This window comes from Hippoglossus hippoglossus, chromosome 12 (assembly GCF_009819705.1).
Source record: "Hippoglossus hippoglossus isolate fHipHip1 chromosome 12, fHipHip1.pri, whole genome shotgun sequence".
Classification (NCBI taxonomy): Eukaryota; Metazoa; Chordata; class Actinopteri; order Pleuronectiformes; family Pleuronectidae; genus Hippoglossus; species Hippoglossus hippoglossus.
The window spans coordinates 18,381,146-18,406,985 of NC_047162.1; the positions used below are offsets into that span (position 1 = coordinate 18,381,146).

At 43.0% G+C, this 25,840-nt stretch overlaps 1 protein-coding gene across 4 annotated transcripts in view; it reads right to left on the bottom strand.

Moving 5' to 3' along the window:
- Positions 1 to 1,650: 1,650 nt before the first annotated feature.
- The window catches only part of si:ch211-196i2.1 (collagen alpha-1(I) chain), a 71,465-nt gene continuing 47,275 nt past the window's right edge, over positions 1,651 to 25,840 (bottom strand). For 3 of the 4 annotated variants that reach the window (XM_034603246.1, XM_034603248.1, XM_034603247.1), the window contains 60 exons: positions 25,472 to 25,591; positions 24,806 to 24,844; positions 24,655 to 24,708; positions 24,509 to 24,562; positions 23,217 to 23,324; positions 23,058 to 23,111; positions 22,771 to 22,824; positions 22,468 to 22,512; positions 22,233 to 22,286; positions 21,678 to 21,722; positions 21,483 to 21,536; positions 21,182 to 21,226; positions 21,042 to 21,095; positions 20,913 to 20,957; positions 20,308 to 20,361; positions 19,619 to 19,663; positions 19,485 to 19,538; positions 18,972 to 19,079; positions 18,676 to 18,729; positions 18,234 to 18,287; positions 17,704 to 17,748; positions 17,435 to 17,488; positions 16,819 to 16,863; positions 16,099 to 16,152; positions 15,660 to 15,713; positions 15,498 to 15,551; positions 15,198 to 15,251; positions 15,024 to 15,077; positions 13,149 to 13,193; positions 12,993 to 13,037; positions 12,395 to 12,502; positions 12,207 to 12,260; positions 12,061 to 12,114; positions 11,850 to 11,903; positions 11,506 to 11,613; positions 10,500 to 10,553; positions 10,268 to 10,375; positions 10,129 to 10,182; positions 9,896 to 9,949; positions 9,648 to 9,701; positions 9,502 to 9,555; positions 9,034 to 9,141; positions 8,841 to 8,894; positions 8,700 to 8,753; positions 8,495 to 8,548; positions 8,330 to 8,383; positions 7,962 to 8,015; positions 7,816 to 7,869; positions 7,537 to 7,590; positions 6,677 to 6,730; positions 6,072 to 6,125; positions 5,906 to 5,959; positions 5,267 to 5,284; positions 4,992 to 5,045; positions 4,531 to 4,593; positions 4,240 to 4,405; positions 3,913 to 4,022; positions 2,961 to 3,041; positions 2,405 to 2,587; positions 1,651 to 2,231 (listed from right to left, as the gene is read on the bottom strand). In XM_034603246.1, the coding sequence (XP_034459137.1) occupies positions 2,082 to 2,231; positions 2,405 to 2,587; positions 2,961 to 3,041; positions 3,913 to 4,022; positions 4,240 to 4,405; positions 4,531 to 4,593; positions 4,992 to 5,045; positions 5,267 to 5,284; positions 5,906 to 5,959; positions 6,072 to 6,125; positions 6,677 to 6,730; positions 7,537 to 7,590; positions 7,816 to 7,869; positions 7,962 to 8,015; positions 8,330 to 8,383; positions 8,495 to 8,548; positions 8,700 to 8,753; positions 8,841 to 8,894; positions 9,034 to 9,141; positions 9,502 to 9,555; positions 9,648 to 9,701; positions 9,896 to 9,949; positions 10,129 to 10,182; positions 10,268 to 10,375; positions 10,500 to 10,553; positions 11,506 to 11,613; positions 11,850 to 11,903; positions 12,061 to 12,114; positions 12,207 to 12,260; positions 12,395 to 12,502; positions 12,993 to 13,037; positions 13,149 to 13,193; positions 15,024 to 15,077; positions 15,198 to 15,251; positions 15,498 to 15,551; positions 15,660 to 15,713; positions 16,099 to 16,152; positions 16,819 to 16,863; positions 17,435 to 17,488; positions 17,704 to 17,748; positions 18,234 to 18,287; positions 18,676 to 18,729; positions 18,972 to 19,079; positions 19,485 to 19,538; positions 19,619 to 19,663; positions 20,308 to 20,361; positions 20,913 to 20,957; positions 21,042 to 21,095; positions 21,182 to 21,226; positions 21,483 to 21,536; positions 21,678 to 21,722; positions 22,233 to 22,286; positions 22,468 to 22,512; positions 22,771 to 22,824; positions 23,058 to 23,111; positions 23,217 to 23,324; positions 24,509 to 24,562; positions 24,655 to 24,708; positions 24,806 to 24,844; positions 25,472 to 25,591 (3,927 nt within the window). In that variant the 3' untranslated portion in view covers positions 1,651 to 2,081. Of the gene's footprint in view, positions 2,232 to 2,404; positions 2,588 to 2,960; positions 3,042 to 3,912; positions 4,023 to 4,239; positions 4,406 to 4,530; positions 4,594 to 4,991; positions 5,046 to 5,266; positions 5,285 to 5,905; positions 5,960 to 6,071; positions 6,126 to 6,676; positions 6,731 to 7,536; positions 7,591 to 7,815; positions 7,870 to 7,961; positions 8,016 to 8,329; positions 8,384 to 8,494; positions 8,549 to 8,699; positions 8,754 to 8,840; positions 8,895 to 9,033; positions 9,142 to 9,501; positions 9,556 to 9,647; positions 9,702 to 9,895; positions 9,950 to 10,128; positions 10,183 to 10,267; positions 10,376 to 10,499; positions 10,554 to 11,505; positions 11,614 to 11,849; positions 11,904 to 12,060; positions 12,115 to 12,206; positions 12,261 to 12,394; positions 12,503 to 12,992; positions 13,038 to 13,148; positions 13,194 to 15,023; positions 15,078 to 15,197; positions 15,252 to 15,497; positions 15,552 to 15,659; positions 15,714 to 16,098; positions 16,153 to 16,818; positions 16,864 to 17,434; positions 17,489 to 17,703; positions 17,749 to 18,233; positions 18,288 to 18,675; positions 18,730 to 18,971; positions 19,080 to 19,484; positions 19,539 to 19,618; positions 19,664 to 20,307; positions 20,362 to 20,912; positions 20,958 to 21,041; positions 21,096 to 21,181; positions 21,227 to 21,482; positions 21,537 to 21,677; positions 21,723 to 22,232; positions 22,287 to 22,467; positions 22,513 to 22,770; positions 22,825 to 23,057; positions 23,112 to 23,216; positions 23,325 to 24,508; positions 24,563 to 24,654; positions 24,716 to 24,805; positions 24,845 to 25,471; positions 25,592 to 25,840 lie in introns of all 4 variants that reach the window. The other variant, XM_034603249.1, reaches the window with a different exon arrangement.

Consider the following 25,840-nt stretch of genomic DNA (forward strand, 5'->3'; position numbering starts at 1 on the left):
ATATTATGCTTAACTGTATTTCCAACAAGGGCCTAAAGCCTGTATTGCTTTAGGACCTGCTGCTGTGAACACATTTTAATATTAATATACGTGAATTATCCATGAACTGACACACACATGTATCACGCTGGTATAACTTACAAAATATTGTTCCAGACAAATCGTGTGATATCATCTGGAAATCGAGCCCAAACTTTGACGTCATGCGATACATTAAAGATCAAACACAGATCGCACAGTGTGAACATTTTGATTATGTCTTTTTTTTTATTCAGCTGGAACACGTCTTTGAACGAGCTGATGAAGGAATAAGCACAACACAGATGTCCAGCCTGTCATTTCATATCTTTGTAAAATGACAATTTGTAAAACAGGTAAAGTAACAATGATCAGTCTCAGCCAGCCAAGGCAATCATGTGGAATGATGATCATCAAATGTAAATACACAAACATTTAAACAAACCAGACCAGAATTTGCAAACCGGTGGATAAAACCCTTTAAACTTTAATGTAATCCATCTGGTTGAAATCAAGATTAAGTACATTTCCTCTTTGTTTGATCACATCAGTTTTGTGAAAGCAAATTATCCTAAGCAAAGAAATTTCGTTTGGTTGTTTTCCCAGCTTCAGAGCTGCTAATCGAACGAGGCAGGTAAACTCCGCTCCCTGAGATCTTGCTCATCTGAATCCTCTGTTCCCTGCAGACTGCACACGACACACAACCCTGATTCAGCCGAGGAGCTAGAGACTCTCGTCCTTTCTCCGGACCCAAGCACTTCTCAGATTAGACGAAGCAGGAGTTCGGGCCAACGGCAATTACTCAGTGCTCATTGTGTGGTCACAGGCACTTCTTCTTCCACTGGAGTTAAAAGAATCCATGCAGGTCTGCTACGTTTTTGCATTAACTGTCAAACTGATGCATGATCTTTACAGTACAGTGAAAAAAAAATACAGTATTGTTCAGTGAGGAACCGGAGGGATGTGTAAACTGCTTGAAGGAGACATATTCTGCTCATATTCAGATTAGTGTTTGAGTCCACAAAACACTTTGGGAGTTTCGGGGACAAACAGCGTTGCAGCCAAATCCAAAACAATTGAAGTAACTTGAAACGTAAAAAAAACAACATACTGCTCCTGGCATCATTGACACCATGTTTTTATCTTAAATGTCGGCAGTTGTCCTCGGCCCGGAGCCGCGCTCACGTAGCGAGAGCTGCGAGTTTCGCCAAACGGCGAGAACTCGGACATTTAAGCTAAAAAACACGGTGTGAATGAAGCAGTTTCAGGTCAAATTTGAATGTCGGGGCTCACGGACACTTGGACGACGCCACAGGAGCAGTTTGTCCTCTGGTGTATTTTATATCCTTTAACGTTTCTATTCTTTCCATTTGTCTGGAAGACCGACCAACATACAACAGCTTCAGTGCCTATGTATATATATATATATATATATATATATCATTAAAGTGTTATACCTGAGATGTGAAAATACATGAAATTATATGAAAACTGTAAAAACACTAAAAGCTGTTTGGCATTTATTTTTGGAATACGTATATGTATCAAGTATGTTTGACATAATACGACTAAAGCCCCTTTTCTCGTTTTTTTGGGAATTAAATACATTTCGTTTTTTCAAATAAAACCTGACTGGCTCGGTCACGTGTGGCCAATGGGACGACAGTAGCTGTGTCCCCATCCAGAACACATTGTTTAGAGGTGAGTTGGGACGTTTATATACACGATGGGCCGGCGATAACAGAAGCCCTGAATACATATAGAAAGGTTTAAAGAAAAAAACATACATATTTTAAATTATTCAATGCAAGATAAATGTCTCTGTAAACAAAATTGACTTCTCCGTTAAAAAAAAAAAGGTCGGGGGAGCGCTCGTGCCCTCTCAGATTCATTAATATGGAGTCACTCAACTTGAGAGATCAAATCCCCAAAAATACAAGAGGAAAAGGGCCGAACGTCGGAGGATACGTTCCAGGTGTCCTCCTGGAGTCCACGTTCAGAACAGAGGTTCGAGTCCCGGACCTGTGGGTCCTCTGGGGGGGCGGCACAGTGGTCCAGCACCTCTAGCTGAAGCACACGGGTCCGACCGTGAAGCCGAACGGGGACGTGAGGTTTCCTCCCGCCATGAGGGCCAAGTCTCTGAGAGGAAGCAGCTGGAGGTCCTCGAACTCGAACACAGACTCACGAGGGCCGGACGCCATCTCCTCTCCCGGCTGATGCACAGGAAATACAATGTGTTTTACATTTTATTGATACGGATCAATTAGGGCTGCATCTAATGTTTATTTATAATGAATTGCTTTGCTGCCTTCGCTATCTGACATTTTAGAATATAGGACTAGATGGTGAATATCCCTCGTTAGCGTAGAGCTGCTGTTTTACGTACCACACAGTCTTTAAGTTCTCCGAGGTAACTCTGCCTCCGGTTGTCGGTGAGGAACTTGATGTCTCTGTCCGTCTGGCCCAGTCTATGTCCTGGATGACAGGAGTAGGTCAGCTTCTGGACGGCCGTGCTACTGTGTAACCTCAGGAACCGCAACTGGACCACGTTGGCCCCCGGGTAGTAGAACTGAAGGGAAGAAGAACGATGCAACAAATCATCAGTGGAGGCGAGGCCTTAATTACAGATTAATAATTACAACAATAATAACGTTAAGTGGATGGAAAACCTGTTTCCTGCCATGTCCAATTAAGAAAAACTATGTATTGTTTATACATTGGCCAGAAAAACAGTATTAAGTTTGTACTTCTTCTCACTCCTTTTCAAATATGTAGATGAAATCATTAAGTGTTTGATTTTCTGTTTTTTTAATTGACATGAATATCATCACTTGACGCAGTTTTAATAAATACATAAATCCCCGAGTGGTTTGAAACTGCAGGAGACTTCACAGTAAATGTTTAACTTGGCAGTTTCCTGATCCAGGGAGAAGTGCACCCACCTGAAAACCCTGCTCCAGCCGGCTGAGCCACTCAAAAGACCCGTCCTCAGAAAACTCCCTCATCCAGGCTTTCACCGGCAGCTGCAGGCGGACGAGAGAAAACACACATTCTCAAAATCTGAATGCGAGTCCTGCTTCCGTGTGAGAGAGGTTGTGAAGGTCGGCGGATTAGATTAGCATGCAGCCGGAGAATGAACCTGAGGTACATTGGAAACCTTAGTGTCAGGAATCCGCTTCACGCTCTGCCCGTGACCAATTCATATTATTCTTTTGATGAGTGTGTGTTTTATTGACTGAAGAGGAAAGGGTGAACGCTGAATGTGTGTTGTGTTTTCATACAGGTACACAACGAGAATAACAACATGTGTATCCTTATAATCCTGATGCTCTCTTCGTGTTGCTCCCCTCCTTCCCACAGCTGTGTGTGTGTGTGTGTGTGTGTGTGTGTGTGTGTGTGTGCGTGTACGTGTGGTTAATAACATGTTTTCATGACTGTTACTGAAGCTGATGAACTTTTCACAGTCATATCGTAATCAGCGTTTGTCTTTGATGTGCTGATAAACTTTTATTTTACAGAATTAACAATGCAGTAAAGATGTGCGTTTATGATTAAGTTTTTTAACATTTACGTAAAAGAATATATATGCTTATTTCTTTAATTCAAGTTCTTTATTTTTGGTTGTATTTGTTAGTTTTGTTTAGTTCTTTATATTAAATACACTGTGAAATATTATCCGTTAATGATATTTCTTTTAACAAAGATAACGTGTTAGAAATCATGAAGGTTTTTCCATCAGCTTCCAGTGATCACTGCAGATGTCTCAGCTAACAAACTGTGACAGTGGGAGCTGATGGATAATTCATCAGAGGTTCAGGTCGTCTACATGAAGCTAACGAGTCCTTCATCGATCCAGAAGAGAAGTCTCCCTCCTCTCGGCTGATGTCTTCCTACCTGAGAGTCTCTGGGATGGAGGCAGGTCTGTTGTGCTGAGGGGGAGAAGCTGCAGTGAGCCAGCAGAGCGTCGGCCGGGCTGCCCTGGTTCGGATCGATGTAATACATTCCTGCAGAGAAAGGTTGGTGAGATCTGCGTGAATTATGAATGAATCGTGAAAGGTGCTGAAGTTTGTTGAATTCAATATTTAACAGGGTTGTTTTGAGGTTTTATGTTGATGTTACTCTTCAAACTGAGCGATATATGGTACTGAATGGAGACGACAGCATTCAGAACTTCAACTACAGTATCTCCGTGTGTATTAGAGATGATCTCATGTGACTGACCGCTGCTGAGCTCGGGGTGACAGAGCCACAGCTCCAGACACGTGGTGGCAGGATGCTCCTTGCTGCCGTCGGGAGGATCCACCAGCAGCCGCAGGTCCTGCTGCAGAGAGTCCAGCAGGGTCTGGATCAGGGGAAGGTTCGGCTTATCGGACACGTACATCAGGTCCTGGTCACGGAGAGAGAATTAAGAAAACATTTAGTGCCAGTTACAAAAAGGTTCTGCTTTCGTGATTGTAAACCCAAATTAAACTAATCACATGGATTTGAAGACTAGAGATGAAGATAACTTGCCTTGAGTTGAGTCAAAGTCATGTTCAGGGACTGTCCCGGAGGACCAGGAACACCGGGTGGACCCTGAGACACAAGGTGGACGCACAAATGGAGTTATAAATAAGTTACAGGAAAAGAAAAGATGCTGTTAATTGACTTAATGTCTTAAAAGCAAGTCAGTGAAAAAGCAACAGGTGTAAAATTCATTCATATTTTGACAGTTTCCTCAAATCAAGCTATTCATTCTCAAGCAAATCAAATTATTGCTACGGGGTTCAAGAGGTTTTTAGCTAGATGGAAATACGCTGGTGTGGATGTGATGTTCCAAACATGTTCCTGTTGTTGTGAACGAGTCTCCTGCTGCTTCTTTGGAGAATGTCCAGCATGGTATTCAGGACATTTGCTGGCGTTCATGTCTGAAAAATGATACCTTGGAATCATGTGAACATTCAGGATGGACAGTTTCCAGTGTTTAAACTTACCGGGAGGCCCTTCCTGCCGGGCTGACCAGAAGGACCCTGGTATCCTTTCAAACCCTGCGGACGAGCACAACACACGACTCAGCACAATTCCGCTCGACAACGCCGCTCTTTCAAAATACAAACTAACTACGCGGCTACAGAAATGAAGATTCCCTGCAAAATCCAATTACATCCTAACACAGACTCCGGAGTGTGACAGCTTTGTGATTAAACGTGTTATCAACACGCAGCAGAGCGATGGAAGAGGTCAAGTGCTCGACTCGACGATTTCCTACCTTGAATCCAAACAAACCCTGAAAGAGACGAGAGAAACAGGAGGAGAAAACGACATTAGTGTGATTCTCCACTGTGAAGTGCATTTATCAACAAAGAGCGTCCCGGGGATTTGTATCTGCTGCATTACAAACTGATCAGACACGGATTCACACGTCTGACAAACACGTCTGTCGATGTTATCATCATGTGTGGAAGAGTCAACACGCTGGCAGCTGATTGGCCGACAGATAGCAGGAATGACAAAAACAATAACGCTTCCATCACATTTTCCTCTGAGCTAAATAAAATCTGAGTGATGGAGGAGCTGCTTGAATTCAAAACACTGACAAACAGAGATACGGAGAAAAGGGATTAACTTTGTTTGTTCAAGGGGAAATTCATATTTATAAAGTTCTTTCCGTAAAAGAAATATCTGAATTGAAAGACAAAATATAAACGGGAGGATATTTATTATGGAGTGTTAGGGCCATTTAGAAGATAATGTTGAATGAAGAAAACAGGAAAATTCATAGTTTTGCTATTATTTTTTTCCCTTTAAGTGGCTCTAATACTCGAACAGTAAATGTGTTAAATAAACAAAATATACTTCACAGGTTGTTAAAGATGATACGGTTTTATAAAGTGAATTCAAAACTTACAGGCAGCCCTGGCATCCCTGGCACCCCCCTCAGCCCTGAACGACCGATACTCCCCTTAAAGACACAGAGGTGGAGATCATATGTAAAAACATATTTACACACAGTTCTAGCTTTAAGTCACAAATGTGAAACTACGATGGAAATCTTAAATCTTTATCTTAAGTACCTGCTCTCCCTTAAGGCCTCCAGGACCTGGCAACCCGACGGCACCTCGAATTGCCTGTAAAAACATGCACAGCAACGACGACACAATGAGTTTCATGCAACGTGTTTTCATATCCTCGTCCTGAAACTGAATCACCTGATCAATCTCTTCGCTGCACAAACTCATCATGAACTGATAATTCTTAGAAGAATCCCACCTCTTCACGATGGAGGTGTGTGTTTACGTTCGCAGCTGCTTGTTTTGCTTTGTTTGTGGGAAAGTTTCATTCACTAAAATGTCGTATATAAGACGTCAGATGGCAGCGTTCATATCCAGGATTCATTTCTGTACAACAGGAGGAGGTGGTCCACAGTCTATGACGAACACAGGACCAGTAAATCTGCCCTCGTACCAACAAGGTAAATTGCATTTTATTCCCAACACACACCAGTGATAAATCAAGATAATAACCACAACAGACCCGAACCCCGCACCAGCTGCGGCGACCTTTTTTTTCCCGCTGTTAAACTAGCGCGAGTGGATTTGGACTCACCGTGTACTCGGGTCGTAAAACTCGAGCCCTCACTTTATCTCTTTATAACACATTAAACCCTGACAGCTCCTACCTTGGTGCCGTCACCTCCAGCTGGTCCAGGCAGTCCCATGTCTCCCTTCTCGCCCTGAGGACACAAACACTCCAGTTTAACCTCCACTGTAAAAAAAAAAAAAAATGCTGATGTGATGAAACCGAACTGAACCCAGAGGGTAAAAGGTTTTTTAGACGAAGAAGCCAACGATCACAGGAACAGGAAACTTCAAGGTTTAGCTGCGAGCCTCTTTCTTTAAAAGTTATTTGTCTGGTTATGATACAACCTTGTGTATTTCTCTGATTAGTTTAATTGTAACATTTCTGTGATGAGCTCTCATCACCCATAACATTTTGAATCATTACAATTTTGCTGCAGATCCAGGAATTTAACTTTCTCGCAAAATTAACGAGTTAATTCATTCAGGGGTGCACGTGCATGTGCATGTGCTTGAATATCGGGCGTGACACAGACTAAAGAGTGAAATATGAAAAGAGAGAGAGAGAGACCTACATTGCATTGCACTCTTTTTCTTGGTGTTAGGGGAGAACATGTACATGTATGAATATCAATGTATTTACTGTATGAACACATTGGAATATTCTGTGTTTTCTTGGTTCTTATTAATTTTACTTTGAATTCCCTGATGCTTGTTATATAATGTATAATACTCGGTGTTTATTGGAAAGGTTGGATTTATCATACATTTATATTAAATACATGCATTTTCTATCAGCTCTGTTTATCTTAACAGAGAAAAGAACCATTACGTGTATATTTGAAGCCAGTTATGTTATTTCAGCAAAATCAAATCGAAACAAGACTTATTTCTAACTAATTTAATCCTGTGGGATGTAATTGTGTTTGGTGCTGGATGGAAACTGAATCTTCGTCTTTACCTCTCGTCCCTTTTCACCGTGAACCCCCAGCTCTCCTCGTAACCCAGGGATTCCCTAATGATAGAAAATGGAAGACACGTATAAAGCGGACATCGGTTCACTGATAAAAATGCACTTTGATAGTGAAACTCATTATTTTGACGTTCTCCTGTCTCCAAACCACTGAGGACGACAGACCTGCTGAACAGGAACTCTCCGAGGACGAGCGCGTGTGGTTTTGTTCGGCGATGACATAAAAACAGATGAATGGACGTTAAGTGAATGAATAAATTGACTTACTATGAGACCCGGCCACCCGGGGATACCTCCCAGTCCTCGGTCTCCCTTTCCGCCCTGAGTGACAAAACACAATCTGCAGTTGGCTCATGCATCATGATTAAACTACGTGTTCACAAAGCTTGAGCTCTCGTTTCCACATGTCCCACCTTTGGTCCTCGGTCTCCGCGGGTCCCCCTGGCTCCAGCCTTCCCCCGTCTCCCCTGAGAACGAGTTTGTCATGTTTTTAAATGAGCAAGAGGACAAACACACACACACACACACACAAACACACACTGAAACGACCAAATCTTTTATGCATGAGTCTGTTTGTGCAGTGGCTGCCACGATAGCTTTATCATCCCCTGCACATACGCCACTGTATCTATATGAAAATTCCTGTTTTCATTACGAACAAAGACTCTCCTCCGCAAACTTATAGAATTTGATTCCAAACAGAGACGATGAGCAAACATGGACCTTAATTCATCAAATTATTATTTCAAACTTCATTTCTGCTGCAAAAATAAGTTCTCACCCTCCTGCCAACATGTCCAGTCTTTCCTGTGGATCCATTCAGGCCGTCGTCTCCCTGTAGATGTGAGAAAACAACATCACAATGCAGAAGCTGTTTTTTAGTAGCCGCACATCTGGGACTTTGTGTTGTGAGACACAACCGATGCATGGATCTGTGTATTAATACCTTCTCCCCGTCCAAGCCTCTGGTCCCCTCGGGTCCTGGTCTTCCTGTCCCTCCCTGCACAGCAACAATATCAATGTTTTCCCCTTTTGCAAGACATCAGAATGTTTTTAATCTTTAGTTAATTCTCAATATTTAACCATCAAATATCTGGGTTAACGACGGGGCAGCTGCTGAAGGAATACATTGTTTCTGTGCTCATACTTACAGGAGCCCCTGTGGGACCTGGGGGACCCTGAGGCCCCATCTCTCCAGGAGGCCCCTGAGAAGAAATAGAGAAATAGAGTCAGAGTTGTTGAGGGATGAAAACAGATCGTCAGCAGAGGTGATTGACGTGTTAAGTTTTCACCTCCAACCCTGGGAGAGCAGGAGGACCTTGGATTCCAGGCAGACCATCTTCACCCTGGTCAGGTGATCGATATTATTCAGTTAGTTTCATGGGTATTCGCACTCAGTAAAACACATACGTACATTTGTTCAGTCACATGTCGGCATGAATCAAGGTCGTATTCATAACCGTCAAAGCTGTCACAGCATCTAACCTGTTCCCCGGTTGGACCTGGAGCTCCTGGCTCTCCCTTCTCTCCCTGTGGTCCTGGCTCTCCTTTCCCTCCCTGGTCTCCCTGAGGTCCGACTTGTCCCCCCGGACCCTGACATGGAAACATCGTACAAATGCACTTTGAATTAAAATCACATTATAAATGTATTAGCTCTTTTTTCACCACTGGCTGGTTTGTTGGTTTGTTTGTTTATCAGCTGGATTAAGCAAAAAACTACTGAACGGATTTTCAGCTTGATTGAATTCAAGGAGACTGTTGGGCCTTGTCAAGTTGGTTTAGTTTGCATTTGAATTAAATCATAATCAGCTACTTAATTTAGGAAGTTTACTGTGATATACCAGAAAGGAAATGCAGCTAAACGTTGCCCAACAATCTGCTCAACAAGTAAAACAGTCAAACGCAGGGTGACCAGATAACGTGAATCACTTCCTGATTCTCAGCGACACTCACAGAAGGTCCCAGCCTCCCTGCGTCTCCTCTGACTCCACGAGCTCCGTTTACTCCCTGAGAACGAGACAAGGAGAATAAGTGACGGATTCTAAACACACACTTTTACACAGAGTTGTAGAAAATATTAGATTTGATCAAGAGGTTACCTGAGGGCCTCCTGACCCAGGAGCTCCAGTAATTCCTAAGAGCCCAGACTCCCCCTGGAGAAATGATTGGAAATTAATAATGTTTTAACATTTCTTCTGATTTAACCGATTAGATTCAAGCAGAGCTCAGTGGGTGGTGATGTTTGGAGACTGTGGCGAGAAAACGTTCAGTGTATAGTATTATTATTTATTTAAACCGTGACGCAGAGTTACAACAGCAGCGTCTTAGGGAAACTATTTTTTATCACCTTCTGCCCCTGAGCTCCATCTGGTCCCGTAGGTCCAAGAGGGCCCGTGCCTCCCTGAAACGAGAACAAACACACAACAGACACAAGTTAACACACTCACATCGTGTGGAAACAGGAAGAATCATTTAAAAACAACACATCCGTCAGATGGATCAATACACAACAATTAGAGGTTAATTTAAAGGTCGTTCTGAGCATCACAGCATCGACAGCATCAATACGTTAAAACTCACCCGTAAACCAGCCAGACCTGCGGGTCCCACTTTCCCCGAAAGCCCCGGCTCCCCCTGGTCAGGAGAGAGGAAGTGACATCAGACACAGTTTCCTCTGGAATAAATCAATCTGACTGATCGGAGGAGTCAAAGCGCTCACCATCAGTCCGATGTGGCCCTTCTCCCCCTTCAGGCCCCTCTCTCCGTTCGCTCCCAGGGTTCCCCAGGGGCCCTCTCGACCAGACAAACCCAGAGGCCCCACCTCGCCCTGTTGACAGTAAACTACAGTCTGATCACAAACTGCAAACAGCACCAAGAGGCGAACGGGACGAGCTTTATAACTCGTCGGTTCACTTTTTAACAAACTGAATCGGAGACATAGCGGAGTTTACCTTCTCCCCTTTGGGACCTGGACCTCCGGCTTCACCAGGGAGGCCGACGTCACCCTGCAGAGGAGGAGGAGCGAGGAGATAAGGAGCTGCTTGACTTCACTGTACTTCAAACACTCCTCCTTTAATCATCCCCACAGAGGACATTAGGTTTCCATTGCTGCTTGTCAAGCTGCATTTGATCATTTGTGTCACTGTATATTGTTTCCTGTTGGTGTTTGGGTTATTCAATCCTTTTTTCGATTTGGTTTTTTAATCTGTTTTCATCCCCTGGAGCCTGTTTGTTGGAAGACTCGCCAACACATTTCTTTTTTTTTTTTTTTAATTAAGACCTTTTCCGTTTAACAAGAGACTTGAAAAATGTGTTTAAAATACAAATATGTTATAATATCCATTGGATTTCATAAATGTTTTCAGGGCAAAACAAAGATTATGAGAAAATATTTTAAAAACCAGCAGCGTAGTGTTTTATTTTCAGACGCTTTAAGCTAAACTGACACTTTACGCAGCGGCAAATTCCATCGAGCTGAGTGAAGGCCTGTTGAGGAGCTCACATGAATCATAAACACACCAGGTCCCTGCTGGTTTGATATATAATCAACGTCTGACTCACTGGAAGTTAAGCACCGCCACCAACGCATCATCAGGAAAAAGTAATTTCACACTTTATGTAACCGTGATGTTGATTTATCGCCTTTCAAGCCGGGCTAAGGGTCTAAATCATAAACTATTTTTAGACGTTATAGGAAGATGAAAGTCTAATTCCACCAATAAATTTAAAAAAACAACACAAAACAAACACATCTGTTCACCACAACAACTCTTTGAGTGTTTGTCGTAAAAGTCAACACGGTGGAGGTGATGTCATGACGTCCTTACATTCTTCACTGAATTGGAAAATCACTTCCTGTCGTCTATGAGACATCGACTCAACACGTGTGTCGACATCTGTAAATCGTTTTATAAAGTGAAGATCGTGTTTGAATAAAGAGCAAATGAATGCACCGACCTCTTTACCCACGGGTCCAGCGGGTCCCTGGAGGCCTTTCGGGCCCTCGAGTCCTCTCTCTCCTGGCGGACTCGGAGGACCAGGTTTCCCAGAAGGCCCCGAGTCGCCCTGCGGGAACACGTCAACATGAGACCACAGGAAATCAGACGGTTATTGACTGCAGGCTTTTCAGTGAACATTAAACAAGGACTTCATCCACACTATTAAAGTTTTAAAACACATCGTTGCTCCTCTGGACTTTACGAGTTCCTGGATGTAGCCGGAGTCAGTTTGGCTTTATGTTGGATGAAAGAAATACAATTGTAATCAGTGAGGAAATGAACAGTCCTGCTACAATCACTGACCTGATCTCCTTTCCGTCCTGGGGGGCCCTCGATTCCTCTCTGTCCAAGGAGACCCTGATGAGGAGAAAGACAAAAGAACAATCAGCTGATGACAACAAGTTCTTTGTAGTTCTATTACACAAGTAAATGTAGATGAATATGCTGGTAAAGTTTGAGAATACATAAACAATATAGTTTTTTGCATATAACCCTAACTACCAGTTCTACCAACCTGTTCTCCATCTTGTCCCGTGGGTCCAGGATCACCAGGTAAACCAGGTAAACCCTGGAGATCAAAGCATCAGATCAGTAACTGATCATAAATGAAGGTTAATAAAACATATCACATCACAGATTCCTACATGTTGTGTAGTTTACCTTGTTTCCTCTTTTCCCTGCTGCTCCTAACAACCCATCCGGCCCCTGTGGCCCCTGAGGAGACGCAAACAAACATGACAACAAATTTAAATGTGTTATTTTCTAATAATTTACAATCAGGATGTTTATCTCTCCAGACTACAAGTGGCATCAGTTAAAACAGCCGTCGATGGTTAGTACCCACTCACTGGGATTCCTGCTGGTCCCTGTGGCCCCTGAGGACCTAGGGGCCCCATGCTTCCCCTGGGTCCAGGTTTTCCATTTGCCCCATCAGCACCTGGAACACCTGGAGGCCCCTGGAGATCAGAGAACAGCTGTTAGAACCGAGCAGAGCAACGTGTGCTGCTCCTCAACGACAGGAACAGTGCAAAACACTACAAGTACACAACCTTATTATTGTTATTATTAAATGTAAAAATAATATAGCTCATTATTAAAGTGTTGCAGGACAAATTGGAACATGGAGGCTGCCACAGTCTGTGATAATCACTGTGTCTGCCTATTGGTTTTTATTGCACTAATAGCAGGTGCGTGATGATGTGTGAATCTTTATGCTCTATCGTTTACGTGGCTATTTGCAAATGTATAAATTAACTAACCCTTGTTATAAAAATGTTTTATGTATATTCTTTCACACACTCGTCCATTCCAATTAGAAGATGTTATTCTTGTTAGTCTAACGGTTAATGCTTCATTAACCAACGTTGGTTATCGGCGAGAAAAATCAGGTCAAAATGTGCAGCCTCACTCGTAGCAGCAGAATAACGCAGCTCAACTGAAACTCACTTCTGGGCCTTGAAATCCTCTGAGTCCTTCATCTCCAGGTCGACCCTGTGACAAACAACACGAGATGATGAAAAACCTGCGAGCATCACAGTTTGAATCCATCAACAACACGTGCAGATAAATGTTTAGTTTTTCTGATGTAAGGTATAAACTCACCTGAGGCCCCCGGACTCCCTTCTCTCCAGGAGGTCCTGACACACCCTGAAGAAAAGAAAAGACAAGACGAGTCAGAACATGCAAACCAACCTACGACTCTAATAGAGGACTGCTGGAGGAGATAGAGGAGTTTCGGGTTTATGGTTAAAAATTTGTATTTATTGTCTCTATTTTCTCAACTGCACTCCGAACTCAACCTGTGAAAAAAGCTTTAATTTGCATCAGGAAAGAACACACGCCTCCAAATTCTAATCCTCGAGTGAAGCTGAATGTTTATACCGAATTTAAAGAAGTTTCCTTAAGCTGCTTTTGAGATATTGTGTTCACAAGACATACAGAGATGTATATAATATATGATATGGGAGGAACTCACAACCCACAGAGTCATATACAGGAAGTTTTTAATTAACTCTAAACCCTGAACACTTTGTGTATCTGTGTTACACAGTGAGGACTGTAGGGTTAGAATCTCAGGTTTCACTCTGTCGACCACATCTTTTACATTTTCTTTAATTCCCTCTTAGAATAAATTATGGACGTGATGAACAAAGTGTTGAAGCAAGACGTGGAGCCTCCCTCGGACTCTGTGTTTTCCGTCTGTTGACAGGACTCAGCCAGTGAACACAGGAGCAGTGTATTTAGCCGATGAGTCCACCTCCGTGCTCCTGAGCGACCGACTCGAATCTGTGACAGATTGATGGATTTCACTACAGCAAAAGGGCGACCGTGTCCAATGACACTACACGGAGGAGAAGTGAGCTTCAGGAAACAGTCCCACTGCCGTAACTGAAACTCTCTCTCTTTCCACGCAAGAGGGATTTTCTTATTTCCAGATCTAACCAACCAAACGACAGGGCAGCTGATTTATCGGCTGCAGAAGGTTTGACGAGTTTGAAGACGAGACTTTGACCTTCCAGACTCTCAACTTTGAAACAGAGGAAAACTATCATTTCAGATTCCTCTAATCACGAGACAGGGTTTTGAAGTTCCTGTGGAAACACTACATGCTTGCAAAGAACATTATTAGGAACACAGGTACATCTTCTTATTGATGCAAACCTCCAATCAACCAATGAAATGAACTAATATAAACCGTTTTTTAAGTTTACTGAGCGAAAAGGCCTCTCACATCTTGAGGTGGACGTGCAACAAGACGGCCTCCTTCAACGTCACCATGTTTGTTGTTGTCAGAATCACACGACTCCGTGACGCCCTCTAGTGGACGTACATTGCTGGAAATGGACGTATGTTCTCGTACATAATCGCAGAATAAATGAGCCTTAATCCTGATTTGGTTGAAAGGTTTTTTTAGACATCCAGATTACTTCACCTCATGGTGTTTTATCTTGATTGTTTCCTTTGTGTTTTGTACAGTATTTTCTCTTGTGTTATAAACTCCGGTGTTGCTTTGGGTCATAACTCTCAGAGAAGGAATACGACCCTGAGAGATGCTAAACGACCGTGATCCCGACAGTCCATCCCAGTAAGTAAGAACACTGTCAGACTCCACCACCATTCATCCTCTTTTAGTTTTCTGCTCCACTGCTGAGGAAGTGGGACGCTGCACGTGCAGAGAGATGCTTCAGCGCCGAGCATTTCTCCTGCCGCGCTCTCACGCTCGAGAAGAAACTCGCTTTTTTTTGTAGTCTATCCGGCGAACGAACCATCTCACCCCGCAGACTTGATTTGCCACCGGTGCCCCCCCCGACAAAATCAATCACTGTGACCTGTTCACCTCCATAAAGCGGAGGTCCCTGCACACCAGCTGCACACTTCAAACGGGTTTATTCGCCCAAACTCTCTCCTTGGTGTGACCCCATCATCGCAGGAGATAGGCGATAATAAAAAAGAATAAAAAATAAACCAGACACTTACTGCAGGTCCTGGTTTCCCGACAGGTCCTGGTAAACCTCGTAAACCCGCCTCACCCTGGTGGAGAAGAAGAGAAGTGAGATTTTATCTCATCGTGCTTAAGGACAGGGTTGGTAATCTTGGAGAAGCTATGGCAACTATCAGGCTCTCGTCAAAGTGACACAGAGATGATCGTACCCTTTCTCCCATGAAACCTGGAGGCCCTCGCATGCCCACGTTCCCCTGGAGGCCCTGATGGGAGAGGGAACAATGTACTTATCAACTCATGTCACAAAACCAGCTAATCCAGCAATAAAATGTATCATTATATTATTATTACTCTAATGTTTATACACTAAATTTCTTCACTGATACTATGTTAAGTTTTAATGTGCAACAGTACAGGACATTGTTCGTTTACTGTATATTCCTCATACAGTGTGTGTATGAGATCGTAGTGCAGGTGTCTCCTTGTATGACCTCTGCTGACACACTTACATACATGCCTACTGGGCCCTGGGGTCCCTCCATGCCGGGCTTCCCTGTGAAACCCTGAGAAAACACACACACACAAACAAAACACACAAAACACACACCTATAAAACACGTCATTGACACAATACACACTTTCACCAGGTATCAGTGTGTCTGCGGACTCACCCTCTCTCCTGGGGGTCCTGGTATACCTGGAGGTCCCATCTTCCCTGGAGGCCCCTGTTGGATGAGAACACTTTCACCAAAGGGCCAAAATACCAATGAATGTTTGATCTCTTCAGCCAATCAGATTTGCAGGACCGCACAGACATGATGTTCAAGTCAAGACAGAGAAGCTTGTTCGCTGTCTGACAAGAGGAGATTGTTATCACCGACATGTTTCGGCTAGAGTTTCTCAGAACTGTATAAACTTTCACAGGAGATGGATTCACAGTTCACCCGCTGCTCTCTCTCTGAAGACACAGAAAAATGCTTTGATGGATCTGTTCGTCTCTAAAACCTCCTGCCCGACTGCCTCAGATCCCCAAAACACATCTTCACACAGCGGCTAATGTCTTCAAGTCCTTTGTCTTGTAAATGACGCAGCCACAGAATGAGGACGTACCAGAGAACCTGGTGCTCCATCTGCTCCCGTCTCCCCAATCACTCCTTGAAAACCCTGGAAAATGTAGAGTAATAAAACAAAAGAGAAACATCACAAGAAGGGTAGAGAGAGGAAGGAGAGAAAACCTAATGAAAACTGAACAGCAGCACAAAAGTAAGTGCAAATGTGGAACAGTATGTCCTCACTGTCATTTATTGCTTGAAACTAACAGAAATCTCTGGTTCAAAATGAGCTGATTCAGTATTTCACGAATAGTTTATTAATCTACCATTTAATCCCCTTTTTATTTGATGGAACTGGTGAATCTACTTCCTGTCATTATGGGAAATGTGTTGGTAATTAGGAGGCAGCGTTTGTTAACTTGATAATAATGTGGTAACTGTGAATGTGGAAATAAAAAATGTTTAGGTCATCATCATCATCATCAGCAGCAGCAGCAGCATCTGGAGTAATCGAGTAATAAATCCAGTTTTCACAAAGTTTGTACATAAATTATTGAACATGAATTTGATGAAATGAATACAAACGCATTTAATCCCCCATGGTTTTAGAATTAAATAATGAAAAACAATGCAATGTCAAGGTGTCCACATACTTATGGCCAACATATATTGTATGTCAACACGTGTGAGGTACATACAAACACGTATATGTACTTTCAAAGAGCCTAATGATGTCATGAAATGAACAGTGAGGTCATTCTGCGGCCAACAGTCTCACCGTGAGTCCGTTACTGCCGGCCGGTCCCGCGGCACCCGAGGGGCCCTGAAACAGAGAGGACCAAAATACCCACAATGCAATTTCCTCCACGCAACATTGTGTCGTTCATCACTTTATGAAATGATTGTGTAAACTCAGCATAATGGTTTATAAACAGATGGTTCAGGCTCATTGACATTGAAACATTTTTGACAACACATTTTCTCACAGAATTAGATTTTAGACATAAGATGGAAAAATCTCACAAGTGTCTTTCTTTGTTTGGATAAAAAAAATATTGATGAATAAATATGTGAGAGCTGCAGCGTGAACTCTGTAGAGGTGTGCAAACACTGCCCCCTGCTGTCTAAACATACAACTACCACACAACAGTTCAACTCAGGAGTCAGTTTCACATTTCAATCGCAGCAGTTTTTCAGCACGTCACATCCTTTCCGTATGAAATGCATATATCTTTTAAAATACAAAACTGGGAATGAAACCATAAGTGTATAAAATATATTTAACAGAGTAATAATCACTGGTCCAGTATGTGACAGACAGTAAATAAACATGTGACACACACACACACAGCATTTACAGATGATGGGATTGAAATATGATAGAGAATGGGAACCTGTGTACCAGGCTTTCCTTCTGCTCCCTCTGGTCCCGGTGGCCCCGACAAACCCTGAGGAAGAATCAACCAAAAACACAAACAGGTGAAATTCCTTCCTCGTGTCCTGTGGTCAGAAGTCGTGCACAAATACAGGAGGGAATGAACGCAGGGTATGGACAGAAGACTGCGTCTGTTTCTGTACACGATTCTAACGCTGAGCAGAAGTGCACCTTAATACCACAATATCATTAGGAATCATTTCTGCCAGGCTTGGTGGGAAAGTTTACCGATGGGCCTGGTTGACCAGTGTGACCCCTCTGTCCAATCGGACCCTGGAGGAGAAAAGACAAAGAGACGACAACGTTAGTACTAACGAACAAAACACCTTAAACTGCAGGTTTCTCTATGCTACCTTTAATAAAATGTATTAAAGTTTCCATAGACTTTATATCATGTTAGACAGGTAATCTTTCAATTTCTTATCATGTTGCACCATCTTCTCCTGCATTTGGTATAATCCATAAACTGTTAATAAAGATGGACGACGCATTGATAAAATGAAGTGAAAATATCCCGGATAGGAGCCAGAGTCTGAGAAGTCACGATCGAGGGATGGGCGTCAAAACACAAGCTTGAAATGTACTTTGACTTTTAGAGTTTGGTCCATGTCCCATTTGCTAACATGGAGGAGACGGGGTGCATGAGCTAATCTGCAGCCAGCCACCAGGGGGCGATCGAGACACTTCATTTTAAGGGAGCCGTCATGTCGTCCATCTTTACGTACAGCCCGTGATTGGCCCTGTGTGATGTGTCCTACCTTGTTCCCTCTGGGTCCTGGTTTCCCGTTACGTCCATCTGGTCCCCTGGTCCCCTTCAAGGAGATTCACATATTAATGTCTGATAGCATCAACATCCAGATTGTCCAGAAAAGTTTTCCAGATGCATTTTAAGTGCATTCTTTTGGAAATTCTGTCTCTAATCTACAGAGATAGTGAAGGATTGACATTTAAACAGGCCCATGTTCCTTTATTACTGAGATTTTATATTTAAAAGCCTTAACGTCCGTGTGCAATGACCACATGTAGAGACCTGCATGGGTTAAATTCATGTTCTTTCTCTTTCCATTCACCGTTCCCTCATATTTGTATGTATTAGGTCACAGGAAGCTCTAATGTTACACAGTAAAATCTGATGTTTGGGATCAACACATGAAGTCATGTGACATTTCTCTGTGTTCGGAGCCATAAATCATCACTGACCTTTAACCCGCGGCTGCCTTGTTTCCCCTGAGGGCCAGTTTCTCCATTTGTGCCCTGAATGAAGGAATATAAAATCAATCCAAGCTTATCTTGTTTTTCTTTCACCACACGACCCCTCGTCTGCGTCGTTAAGCGAGCGTGTAATGCAATATCACCGTGCGTATATAAAAAACAGAGAGTCTCCACGGTGGGTTGATTATACTTTATTTGCTGCCAGTTTAAATGTGAAACACGGTGCTGAGTTGTCTGAAAACAAGCAGAGAATCAATACAGTTAACGGGGCTGTTAAACGGTACCTCGGTGCCTCTGGAGCCCGGCTCGCCCTTCGTCCCCTGGAAACCCGGGAAGCCGGTGGGGCCCCTCTCTCCCTGGGGGCCCATAATGCCTTCTGCCCCTTGAAAACCCTGAGAGGGCAAGCAGAGACTTTTAAAGGCACGTTTGGAAATCGTACATGAGATTTTAATGAATAGTTAGAGACATCGTTAGAGTTGGAGGTGCTCCCGGCTAACTGTTTCCACCTGTTCCCAGTCTTTATGCTAAGCTAAGCTAATAAGCTGCATGTTGTAAGAGAGTGAATAAGTGTATTTCTACAAATGCTGAGACATTCATTCAATTATTCTCTTCATCATGTGTTACGTGGAAAATGTGTTATCTAGTTACGCTGAATATATTCTGTTCACACTCTGTAATGCATTTCTATTTCAATCTTTTATTTCCTTGTGTTTGTATAGTATGTTTACTTTGCTGCTACAACACAACACATTTCCATCTCCTCTTATCTTATCAGACAGAAAACTGCTGCCTCCTACTTTGTCTCCTTTAGGTCCAGCGTCCCCCTTGTCCCCGTCTGGTCCCCTGTTGCCCTGTGAACGAGAGAAAATGCTCAAAAGAAGATGCACCCAGATATTTAAAGAAGTTTGTGAATCGCACGCTGAGCACCTACCGTTACTCCGATAAAACCCATAAGACCTTGTTGCCCTGGAGCGCCCTGGAGATAAATGTACAGAAACATCTGGAATGTAGTAACTGCAACTTCAAACTAATTTACAACACAAATCATGAAGGATGAAATAATAAAGGAACAATTAGCTGATTTATAAGCAGCTTACTTAAGTTAAGTTAAGTGAATCAACTTGAAGAGAGAGTAGATTGAATAAGAGACACAGTGAGTGACAGCGTCGTGTCGTGATCCACTGACAGGTCACAGCCAGTAGATGGCAGCACACTGTCTACCAGCTCACTGAGGATACACTGTGTGTAACTGAGACGCAGCAAAAAGCTATGAGATCATTTTAAAATAACCTTAAAGTCATAACGACTTGTAACATTATAATATACATCTGTCCTGCTCCTGCAGTTTCAAAAGAAGTGGGTGAAATCCTTGAAAATGTTCTGCACACGTGTATTAAATCACCTTCAAATAACGTCAGGTCTTATTCTAAGTTACAATAATCAACAAACACAATCTGTTTGAAGTAATAACACAAATTATCGTACGGTTTTAGTCCTTATTTGAATATATAATTCAAATTGAACCTCTAAGCTTCAGATATCAAGAGAAATGTTCCCTTTTGACCTGCGTGTGAATGTGATGACGTCACACCCTGGTGAATGTGTTCATGTGTCACTCACCATCGGCCCCTCGAAGCCGGGATCCCCCCGTTCACCCATCGGCCCCACAGGCCCCTGATGTGAAAACAAACACCGGTGATAAGACACTGAACAATCTGCTCTTAGACATTCAGAACAGAGGCCGTTTAAAGATGGACGACATGACAGCTCCCAAAGCTAAAGCCTCTCCATTGCCCCCTGGTGGCCGGCTGCAGTACATGTCATAAATCCTGTGTCTCCTCCGTGTTTGCAGATGGGACAAAACTAAAAAGTAAAAGTTACACCTTGAAGAAATGTTCCTCCAAGATGGTTTCTGTCATTTCAGGTTATCACGTATGTCCAATGTCCATCTTTATCTACAGTCTATGATTCATCACTCTCTACATTCTATCGTGAGCTCCTCGTCATGCACATTAGGTTTTATGTAGAAGTAGACCCCCCCCCTCCCACTAACAACCCAATCAAGTTTTATCAACCATTAACGACATTTATGTAATTAAGGTAAGAACATTGACTCAGACAAACAGACGAGCCCAATAAACGCTGCATTTAAAACTAATCTCAACCATTAAGTGAGTAAAACACATCTGTCCGGGACCAAACAACAACAATAAAAAGAGACTTACGTTCTCTCCTTTAGGGCCGGCAGCTCCCGTCAGTCCCAAGTGTCCCTGTGAAGAGTTTTTTAATTTACTGATCACGGATCTAATGAAGTAAAACTGCTCTGAAGACGTCTTGACTCGAACTCTACTCACTTGGAGCCCTCTGAGTCCAGGAGGTCCGATCTGTCCCTCTAAACCTGGAGGCCCCTGATGGGAGGAAAAACAAACTAATGTATTTTAAACCATAAACACTAAATACCTGCATCATAATATTAATCAAACTAAGTGTTTACCTGGGGGCCTTTGTGGCCAGCAGTGCCAGCAGGTCCCAGGTCCCCCTGAAAGAATAGATAAGAAAGGTCAGCCAGAATTTAAGGTTAACATTTTTGATTAAGATCAATAAACCTGGTGCTCAAAGTTCATAATCATACCGTACCTGTCAGTTTTTAATCATCCATCCAACTGTTATTCATCATAATGTCTAAGTTTCCATCTTATGACACAAATGTGATCTGCAGACATTATCACCTTGGGCCTGGAAACCCGTGATGAGCAATTTTCAATAATTATTTTAATAATCTTTTATAATCTTACCCTTGAGCCATTAACTCCTTGAGCGCCAACGCGTCCTGTGATGCCTGGTGCCCCCTGAGACACACACACACACACACACACACACACACACACACACACACACACACACACACACACACACACACACACATATGCATATTAATAATTGGCACAAACAGAGAAATATTCCATCACCTAATCCCTCTATGTTCTTACCGTTGGCCCCGGTGGACCTGAGAGGCCGTCCAGTCCGCTCTCCCCCTAGTGACATCGAGAACATATAACTGGATTAATGATAAAGTCAATTTACAGCTCAGAATCTCTCACAACGAACAAAACTGCATCATTAACTTATTCTCACAACATATAAATAGTCATTCTGTAAAAAACTAATTCTCTAATCTGGCCTTCACTGAAAATAATATCCAAAATGCCCAAAAGCATGCTGGGATTGGTTTGAGCTGCGGGCTGGAGGATGTCGAACACATTTACCCAAACGCTGCAAAATCAACATCCTCAGAGGCCAAATGATGACGTTGCGGTTTGAGAATATTAAATTGTGAATTCTCATGTTTCTTGACATTGGCTTTAAAACAAGTCTTCTGAGGAAATAAGATATACAGACATACACTGCACATACATAACAAGACGGTGGGGTCCGAAAGTCTGAGAACACTTTCCTGTTCGAGGGGAAACTTCCACAGGGAAAACCCATTCTAAGTGTCATGCCTGGTTTCCTATAGAGCTACAGTCGGAGAGAACATCACTCACGTCAGGGCCACAGGGCCCCTCTGGCCCGGAGCCACCTCGGATCCCGTGAGGCCCCTGCAGAGGAGATTAAATATGTACTTAAGGTCAACTGAAATAAAATGGAAGATTCAAATACATGAAAAAATAGAGTCTGATCGATTGGGATTTAAAGAAAATATAATAATATCATTATTATTTTACTGTTTAACAATAAACTTTATATGTAAAAAGAGGAGTAAAAGGGAGGGACACTCACTGGAGGCCCAACAAGACCAGTTCGTCCAGGTAAACCAGTGGAACCCTGGACAAAGACAAAACACAAGTGGTCACTGATGAACTGTTTTAAAGGAGACGTGTGAAGCTTTTCAGCTTCTCTTTCCTCGAGAGTTTTATCATAATAAGTGTTTTCTGAAAATTGGAGCATGAAAACCTATTAAAGTAATAACACAAATTAGAATAATCAACCCGAACATTAGCAGAATATGTCTCCTTTAATAACAGAGGTAAAAATCTGAAATCTAATGTAAAGGATGGATGATAAATAGATTTATCACAGTACCTTCTCACCGGGGTCACCTGTTTCCCCTCTTGGACCCTTGAAGCCAACCAGACCCTGGGGAAGAATAGAAATAAAAGATATTAAACCAATTTAAACCTTTTAAATTGAAATGAAAATGAAAAATATGGTTTAAAAGATATGATAAATGGTTAAAAGATGACAGAAATTGTGTTTGCAGGTCGTTTTTTGGTCTCACATGTGAATAATTTCCCAAACAGTAAATCAAAAGCTGAAATGCTTCTGACCTTTGTTCTGTACAAAAGTATCGGTGCTGTTTTATGACTCACCTCATCACCTTTTTCCCCTTTGGTCCCTCGCTCTCCTCTGTGTCCCCAGGGCCCCTGATGACAATCACAGACAAGATGGAAACACGTGAGAACAGACACAGATGATTTACCAGCTGTAAAACACACACGTGTTCACGTTCCTGGACAGAGTGTACACACCGATGATCCGGGAGCACCGTGTGACCCCGGCTGACCATCGTCCCCATTTGTACCGTCTCTCCCCGGGGCCCCGACTCGTCCGGGAGGGCCCCTGGCTCCCTGCTCGCCCTGTCAGGCAACAGGAATCATCCGAGTTAAATCAACTTTTAACACTTCTGCTTCTTTATAAGGCTCATAAAAAATATATGGAATCAAATAAAGTAGAAACACAGCGAGTGGAACCACAGCTGCAGTGAAGCTCACACTGGTGGAGTTGGATTCTAAATGATAAATCTGTTCCGAGACGACACCGACGCTCGGCTCCGCTCTGCCGAGCCGTTCATCACACGGACACGGGATCAGCTGAATAACAATACGCTGTCGAGGAGACGGTGGTCGGTAATAACTCTGCCTGACAACAGGTGGAAAACTTGTCCAGATTCACACTGGATGGATAAAACACCTGTGCTGGTGCCGCACAGACGTATTTTAAACTGCTGAGGATGATGGATGCAGTTCTCTACGCTCACGGACTGGCATGATGAACGAGGGTTTACTTTAAACCAATATTTAACCAGGATACTTTCACTTTGGGCAATGAATCTTTTTCCAGTGCGTCGCATTTATATATTTACACATAACTGCCTGTTGTTTTCATAAGTGATTCATGATTTATGAAATATCACAAAACCCAGAAGAACAAAACCCAGAAGAACTACAGTTTCCCAGAGTCGAAGGTGACACCTCCACATGTTGTCGATGATATAAAACAGAGGAGAGACATTCAGACCCCTTCGCTTTTTACACATGTTGCATTTGTATTCAAATGTTTGCCTTTGTAAAAAGAAATTTCTGCACATTTATCAAAAACTGAAATCTGTTATTGTCAGACGCGTTCAGACTCTTGCTGTGGAGCCTCACACTGTGTTCAGACACGTCCAGTTTGCTTTAATTATCCCTGAGATGTTTCTAGAACTCGACCGGAGTCCGTCTGTGGCAAATTGAATAGAGTGGACATAGTTGAGTGAATATAAGGTCCCACAATTCACTCTGCATGTCAGGAGAAAAAAAAACAGCCAGTCTCTGGAGACCGGAGCAGTAAGTCTCTGTGGTGAACCATAGATCAGAGCAGGAATATAAAACCATCTCTGAGTCTTTGAGTTTTCCCAGGAGCACAGCGGCCTCAATGAGCCATGGGAGAGGTTTGGAACCACCAGGACTCTTGCTGGAGGAGGTCGTCCAGACAAACCCAAGACTCAAGAAGAAGCAGGAATTGTCTGCACATTGAATTGATTGATAACATTCATGTTTACCATCTCTCCTGGCATCCCTCCTTGTCCGCGCCCCCCAGCTTCCCCAGAAGGCCCCTGGAAAACGACAAACACAAATATTCCATGAACCAATACAGACTTATTTATTAAAAACAATCCAAACTGTGTGTACGGATCCCATCTCTTACCGGTATGCCAGGTTTGCCCATCTCTCCAGGGGGTCCTGCAGGACCTTCCTCACTCTGCAAGGTCACAAAGAAGAAACCGGCCTCAGGTGAACAGGACTAAACAAAACAACTCAATCCCATCAAAGACTGTTAATGGTCACCGTGGACTTACAGGCCAACCGGAGCGGAGTAACTGGTAGAAGTTGGTTTGCTGCAGGAAGAACGGAAACACAGGATTAACCCATGAACTTCAATAACTTCACAAACAGTCTGGGAAATATATAAACGTATTGAACTGTGGGACAATAGAAATGATTAAAGGTGCGTCCACGTAAACCTGAGAGCACAGACAGTAACAAACTGCCGTCGCAAACTACTCGCAGACGTTTCCCCTCCGTCGTCTCTGGCCTCATCTGTTCGACATCACGGGCTCACACGGGAACTGCAGGTCAAAGGTTCGACTGGGAGTCTGTGGATCTTATGGATGTGGAGAAAAGACGGCTTCACCTCAAAGAACATGTGATGTCCAGTGTGTCTTTCGAGGGACTGACGATGAATTACATAGAGAAAGAGCAAGGAGAGGTCATCTTCACGTCTACTGGTTAAGATGATGAAAGGGACGCTGGGAACTGTGGTGGATTAGCAGGATTTAAAAAGAAGCAAAAATAGACGTTTGATTAACCGTGAAACCTCGATTTGAATTTCTTTTACAAATCCTCCTGAGGGGAACGTGAACGTCTGCAGCATTTCTCTTTGAAAGTTGTGAGTAACACAAAGAAATAGATCAGGACAACAATAGATCAAGAAGATACAGAATATACTATGGTCAGCATCTTACCTGGAACGCAGCCCATTCCTCGGCCGTATTCTTCCACAGGTAGAGGCTCGGTAAACCTGCTGCACCAGGACGCCCGGACTCCCCCCTTTTCCCAGATCGGCCTTCGGGGCCCATTTTACCCTGTGATGTGAAAAACAAGTGGTAAGTTTATGACAAATCAATTTACATCGCATACTTAGCATTGTGGCACAGCATTTCAACATCACATCATAAACGTGATTTGCTGCAGCGTTTAAGCTGCAGTGTAAATAATATGCGCAGATAATTAATGGAGGCAGGAGTTTATAGGTGTAGGTATGAACATGTCTGAGGTGAAACTGGGCTTTAAAACACGATATGGCCCTGGATGCTGTTTCAGGTGCACCGAAC